This window comes from Opisthocomus hoazin, chromosome 10, assembly GCF_030867145.1.
Source record: "Opisthocomus hoazin isolate bOpiHoa1 chromosome 10, bOpiHoa1.hap1, whole genome shotgun sequence".
Taxonomy (NCBI): domain Eukaryota; kingdom Metazoa; phylum Chordata; class Aves; order Opisthocomiformes; family Opisthocomidae; genus Opisthocomus; species Opisthocomus hoazin.
In genome coordinates, this window is record NC_134423.1 from 9752037 (window position 1) to 9758615 (window position 6579).

Here is a 6579-nt window from a genome sequence, read left to right on the forward strand (position 1 = left end):
TCCAGAGGCTCAGAACTGAGCCAGGGATCCCAGCTGCTTGGCTTCCTTGCCCTCTAACTCCACGCTGCTGGCCCCGTTATCCCAGCACCGCAGCAGCCAGGTGGCAATGTGCTCGCCTGGGTGGCGGCTGAAATCTTTCCGCATGTCTCGCAGCTCGCCCAGGGACAGGGACCGGGTGATGATCTCTGTCTCTATCTCCCGCGATGACCCTGGCTCATCGTCATCCCTCCCACAGCGATCTGCTCTCTTTGCGTCTCTCTGTAGTTTTACGGGGGCGACTGCTACCGGCACAGGTTGGTCACTGGGCTCAGCCGCGATGCCTGCAGCTGGAGTGGGGGCTGGAGCAGCTGCTGTGCCCGCCGGGGGAGCCGGGGCCATCCCTGTGGCTGTAGCAGCGGCCGTGCTGGTCGGGGGGGCTGTGACTGCCTGCTGGGCTGGAAGGGCTGCAGGGCCGGCTGGGGGGGCAGTGCCAGCCGCAGTGCCTGCTGCTTCGCTTCCCCCCCTTTCCCCTTTAAGGCACTGAACAGTGTTGAACAAGGCAGCTCGGTAGGCGTGGGCCAGACCCCAGCACATTGTGGTGATTTGTGTCTCTCTCGAGTTCCCAGGGTGGCAGCACACTTTTTGCAGATATTTTACTAGATTGTCCGGATTCTGTATTTGTTCAGGGGTGAGTTTAAAAAACACCGGTGGTGCCCACTGCTCTAGACACCTGCCCATGCTGTCCCACACACCCAGCCACTCACAGCTATCCAGCCCCCGGGGCAGGTCTCTGCATGATGTTCTTAACTACTTGTTTAACCCTAAACAAGATCCAAAACCCATTCAGGAGACAGAACAATAGGAGAGTGCTGCCCTGAGCATCCCACGGGTACTCGAAATTCTCAAAAGCCGTTAGGACCAGCCTGAGGGAGAGAGGGGGGCGAAAGAGTGGGGGGAGGTATCCCCTCCGGTTTTCCCCACAGACTGGGTTTGATTATTCACAAATTCTAAGACATAGGACCCGAGGTATGGAAATGACCGCAGTGCCGCATGCAAATACAAGCCTAATTTCATGCACAGTGATGTTATCATGTCATAAGTCGATATCGTACAGTACAGTAAAATCGTCATCCTGATCTTTTTCCCCGAGGTAACAAACAGCACAGCAGTGAATACATACTGCAAGTAAGGATTGGGATACCAGAGCCATCTGAACAAAGTCGGAAACATTTTTACTGGCGCCTGTTTAACTAACACAGAAAAATGCGTATAACAAAATTTAATAAAATGTAAGAAAGCAGTTTTAACACCAGCTGCTCAGCCCTGCCGTTATCCCACGCTTGGGCGCCAATTTAATGTTTTGGTTTCGGCTGCCGCCAGCAACAAAAGCGCCACGCGGCCGCCCCTCCCCCCGCCGCGGTGCGGAGGAGAATGGAAAGAAACAGGCAGAAACTGGTGGGTCGGGATAAGGGCAGTTTAACAGAACAGCAAACAGAGGGAACAGTAACAACAACGATACAGATAAGGAGAAAACACAACAAAAACAGACCCGCTCTCTCGGACCGCACCGGCGCCACACGCTCCCGAGCCGGGAGTGAGTTCCCCCCCCCTCCCCCACCGGAACCCAGCGTGACGGCACATGGTATGGAATACCGGGCTCTGTTTGGCCAGGTGGGGTCAGCCCCCACCCCCCGGCTGTGCCCCTTCCTGGAGTCCGGTGAAAATTAACCCTGTCCTGGCCAAACCCAGGACAATGAGCCCAGCTGGAACTCATTTTCCTGTGACGGGAAGGGAGGGCTTTCTCCCAGGATGAAGGATGAGGCTCTGCAAGCACTTTTCTTTTGTGCCAGTAATTACACTGTGTCTGTCAGCCTGCAGAAGAGAAGGCTCAGGGAAGATGTCCTTGATGTATCTGAGTATCTGATGGGATGGAGTGAAGATAATGGAACCAGGCTCTGCTCAGGGGTATCCAGTGGCAGGACAAGAGGCAATGAGCGCAATGGAGATACAGGGAATTCCACTTCAGTGGGAGGAAAAACTTTTTTATTGTTAGGGTGGTAAAACACTGGAGCAGCGTTCCGGAGCAGGTTGTGGAGCCTTGGTCCTCGGAGACCCTCTCAACCCAGCAGGAGCCTGGCGAGACAGTCTCCAGAGGCCCCTTCCCACCCACTGCTCCGTCACGCTGCGTCCGCAGCACTGCCCTGGCATGGCACGTATCGCAGGGGAGACAGGTACCCGCTGCAGTGCGGCTCTGCGCAATCCACTGATGTGCAGAACGGTTCTCTCTGTGCTGTCTCAGCCTCCTTCTCCGTGTGGGTGTACCTGCAAGCAGACCTTCAGTCCTGAGAACTAAAACTGTGATGGTGGATGAGCAATGGGCCTGAAGAGGACCCTCCGCCCTCCTTTGGGAGACCCCATGCAATAACCAGTTAAATAGGCCTAATTTTTTTCAGCATTATTGATTCTTCCTCCAAGTCACATTTTTTAATTTCGCTTCTCCCCACTTCTTTTAGGCTTTCCCTTGTCGTCAGTTTGCCCAGGTTCAAGGGTGCAAGTGTCAGTGCACCAGCTCCAGCTGCGCAGCGTGTCAGTACATTTAATTCTTCCCTTTAGCACGAAGGGATTGTTATTCCATGTGATTTTAATCAGCTTCTGGGAATATACCCACCCATTCTCCTGTGCAAGTTGTCCTTTGTGTGAGGATTCTCTCTTTAGAAGCGTCTCACATGAGCTAGATCAAGGATTAGCAGCAGGCATTTCTGAGCACTCATGGTCACAGTGAATATCCTTTGGGATTTTTCTGCTATCAGAAGAAAAAAAAATCCTGCCTGGGGTACTTCAGTCTGAATCAGACTCAGTGGCCAAGGAACACCAGAACCCACCATGAACAGTGCCATGATCTGCTGGCAGCCGTGCTCTCGCCGGAACAGGGCAGGGGGAGGATCTGCTGGAAGTCTTTTTGAAAGAGCCTTTCAGCTGCAGATTTGGCACGAGCGAGGCCCTGTTCCCACAGCCCCGCAGGGAAGGCAGAAGCAAACCTTCCTCTTTTGTGCCCCACGCCTGTGTGGGTTGCTCCTCCGTTGAGGTTTCTCTGCCTTTCACATATTGAAGCCTGCAACTTAGTCAAGGGAGGCAGCAACAGGCCTGGACTTCCAAGACGAAATTTCTGCCTCACCCCACTTGCACAGCTGCAGTTCCTATGAATCTGTCTGTTTTACCCAGCCCCTAGTCCAGCTCAGCAGGGGGGGAAAAATAAAGGTAAGGTGGCCTCAAGCATGCAGGAGCTTTGCACCTTTGTGTTTCTCGTAGTGTTAAAGCACATGCCTCAGCCACTCACTGTTTGCTGGTGCAGGACAGAGAAAGATTATCCTGATTTCATCACGATGACCTGAGCAAGGTATGCAGCAAGTCATTAGGTGAAGCAGGAATTTAACCCGGAGACCCCAGACTGTCCTTTGCCACACTGATATCTTATCCTGTCTGCTCCAGTTCCAGAAAGGATTCGATAGCTGGATTGCTGCGGGTTATAGCTCCAGGGTACATTCCTGACCAAACCACAATTACCTGACAACTTCATCCCACCAGCTGTGAAATCGGCCATGGAAAAGAAGGGTGAACGGAGATGCTAACTGTGCTACAGCAACCACCAGCTCCCTGGCAACTCCGGGCGGGAGCTGCCTCGCTGGGCACCGATGACAGCAGAGGTCTGGGCAGCGAAGGAGAGCTCCGCCTGCACTGGCTTTTCGCTGCTGCTCAGAAGTCCATCTTTTTACCCTCAACACAAGCTTACATCTGGTTTGGGAATCCAAATCCTCCACCTGCGTTGGAAGAGCAGGGCTGATTCCCTGACAAAGTGTATACCCCTGTCTCCCCCTCCCCGAACACAGCGTGCATTCAAACGCTCATTGTGGTAAACACGAGCACTGTCAGAGTGGTCTGCCTGACCGACGTAGCACCTGCGAGCTGCAGCAGAGCTCAGCGCCTGCTGCGTGCCTGCCCAGGGACCAGAGCCAGCGAACAACAACGCTTCCCTGCCCTGAAAGCTGTAAAAAAAAAAAAGAGCTTTGACTTGGTAACTGCCTAATACTTTATCCTAAAGGCAAACCAGCTCTTCTGCCCTCCTCTCCCACTCCACAGGCAGAACATCTGCTCCACAGCCACCTTTTAATTTAACAGCAAATACCTCACAGAGTTTGAAGCGTTAAGCAGCAAAGTAAGGCACAACAGCATGAAAGTAACACCAAGCAATGCAGTGCTTTAAAGTATTCTTTAAACTAATTAAAAAAAAAGGATATAAAATCAACCCACAATTTTGTTTAGTAGAAAACTTTCAGAAGACAAAATCAGTCGGTTTGAACGTTTGAAGTATTACACTGACAACATAGCCATTACAGACAACTGCCATTCCCCTAAGGCATAATCCCGTTTCATGCTGCACCCTTTATTCATCGCTTTCATCCTCACAGCAAGGCTGTGTAGCTCTGCTTCTGCAATGCCATCGAAAAAGAAGTCCTCATTGAAGATGGGATTTCTGCTCCTCTTTATAACAGTGCTTCTCTGCTTCTGCGTCTTCCCCGGCACCAGGGAGAAGGTGATGCAGCAGTTTATAGTTTTGGGCTCTACAGAGTCGTCGTACAAACCCTCCGCGCTGATCAGGCGGATCCGCAGCCTCTCGTTCTCCGAGCAGTACTCGGCCAACAGCCTCAGCGTGCCCCCCTTGCCCACCACCGCAGTGCTCTCCCCCACCAGCCGCTCCCGACTGCGGGCCAGGTCCGGGGGAAAGACGGGGCAACAGGACGTGCTAAAGCCCGGCGTGGCAAGCAGCCCCTCGGAGGCCCGTCTGACGGCACGGGGGCTGTTATCAGTGGAGCTGCTCTCCTCTGTGGAGAGAGAATTGTTCCTGGCCACGCTGGATTTGTTCCTGGCTTTCAGCGCTCGGCAGAGCAACCCCTCCTGACTTTGCATTTTGGCCAGGGAGCAAGGTCTGGGAGGCGACCGGCTGAGCAGCGGAGAGCTGAAAGGTGAGGAGTCGCTGGAGGAGGCAGTGTCGCTGTCACAGGCACCCTGCCTGTGCAGGGAGAGGGGCTTGGGAGCCAGCCTCCCGGAGGCAAAGCTGATGGCGATGGGGTTAGACATACTCCCTTTGCCGACGAAGGTGTTGGCCCTGGATCGGGAGAGCGTCAGGCCGGGCAGAGCCCGACGCGGGTGGCCGTGGAAGATGGACTCCTTCCTGCGGGTGTGAGGGCTCTCCAGCAGAGTGCAGAAGCCGTAGGACGTGGGGGCTCTGGGGAAGTGGGGCAGGGACAGCGCTGCCTGGGACTGTGGGTCCGAGTTGGTGCCTTCTTCCTCCACAGCTAGCACCTCTTCCACGCTTTCCACCTGAATGAGGTGCGGCAAGGCAGAGCTGGGGCTGTAGCCAGGAGGATTAGGGTCTGTGTCCTCGGAACAGAGGTCCTGGTGGGAGCCAGTGCCCTTCACGGGACCAGAGCTGGTCAGCCTGGGGGGAATGCAGAATTCGGGGATTCTGTCCGGGGTGAGCACATTCGGAAAAGCAGCAGCCCCCAGCCGGGCCTTTTCGGTCAGGTTTTGGCCGGGTGGCAGTCCCAGGAAAGAGGACCGAGGGAGGTTTCCACTTTCATGCGACGCTCGGATCTTTTCCAAGATCCACATCGCTGTGGCCGGGCCGGTGGTCCTCACGGGGGGAAAAGCTTGGGAGTCCGAAGGTGCCTGCGGAGACAGGGAGAGGCAGAAGCACACCCGCGTCTTCCCGGGACGAGCTGCAGCCGGGCAGGGCTGGCACCAACTGCCCCAGCCCAGGGCTCAGCGCAGCCCCTGCCCTCGGCGCCGCCGGGCCGCTGAAGAGACCGCACAGTGCCCAGGCCCCCCAGCCTCGGGCAGGGCACCCCCGTACCTGTCCCCCCGCAGAGGCCGGGCCCCTCTCTCCTTCCCGCCGGGCTGGGGGCTGCGGGGGGACCCCGTACCGACACGGCCTTTTCTGCCGCCCCCGGCGCCTCCCACCGCCGCGCCGGGCCGGGAGGGAGGGAGCGGGGAGGGACCGGGGGAGGGACCGGGTAGGGATCGGGGGAGGGCAGGGAGGGAGCGAGGGCCGGAGGAAGCGATGGATGGACGGAGAGATAGAGGGAGGAACGGAGGGAGCGAGGAACGGAGGGATAGAGGGAGGGAGGGATGGAGGGAGCGAGGGACGGAGTGATACCGTGGAAAGATGGAATTGAAGAATTTACGGGTATCAGGAGGAAGGGATGGATGGAGGAAAGGATGGAGCGAAGGAGGGAGGGAGGGAGGGAGGGAGGAAGCAAAGGTGTCTGCCGGCCGGCCCTCCCGCTCTCAGGCGGAGGGAGGAAGAGGAGGAGGAGAAGGAGGCGGCGGCGCGGAGGGCCCGGCCCACGGCCGCAGCGAAGCAGGACACGCCGCGGCGGGAGGAGCGGGGGGCGGACGGCCCTGGCCCCCCGCCCGGCGTCTCGGCGGTCAGCCGGCCCGGTGCCGCCCCAGCCCGGCGGAAGGGAACCGCGCCGCTCCCCCCCCCCGAGCCCCCCGCCCGGCGCCGACACCGGCAGCGGGGCCGGGAACCTGCCCTGCAGA

At 57.2% G+C, this 6579-nt stretch overlaps 1 protein-coding gene across 1 annotated transcript; it reads right to left on the bottom strand.

The window, feature by feature from the left end:
* Positions 1-1127: 1127 nt before the first annotated feature.
* Positions 1128-5974, bottom strand: LOC104337397 (C2 calcium-dependent domain-containing protein 4C-like). Its single transcript, XM_075432065.1, has 2 exons — positions 5891-5974; positions 1128-5706 (listed from the first exon to the last, which is right to left on the bottom strand). Exon 2 carries the CDS (start codon positions 5647-5649, stop codon positions 4348-4350), a length of 1302 nt encoding a protein of 433 aa, XP_075288180.1. The 5' UTR covers positions 5650-5706; positions 5891-5974; the 3' UTR covers positions 1128-4347.
* Between the last annotated feature and the right edge of the window lie 605 nt (positions 5975-6579).

Excerpts from the sequence above, each read along its gene's own strand:
- LOC104337397 (XM_075432065.1), bottom strand. The coding sequence starts at position 5,649 with ATGTGGATCTTGGAAAAGATCCGAGCGTCGCATGAAAGTGGAAACCTC.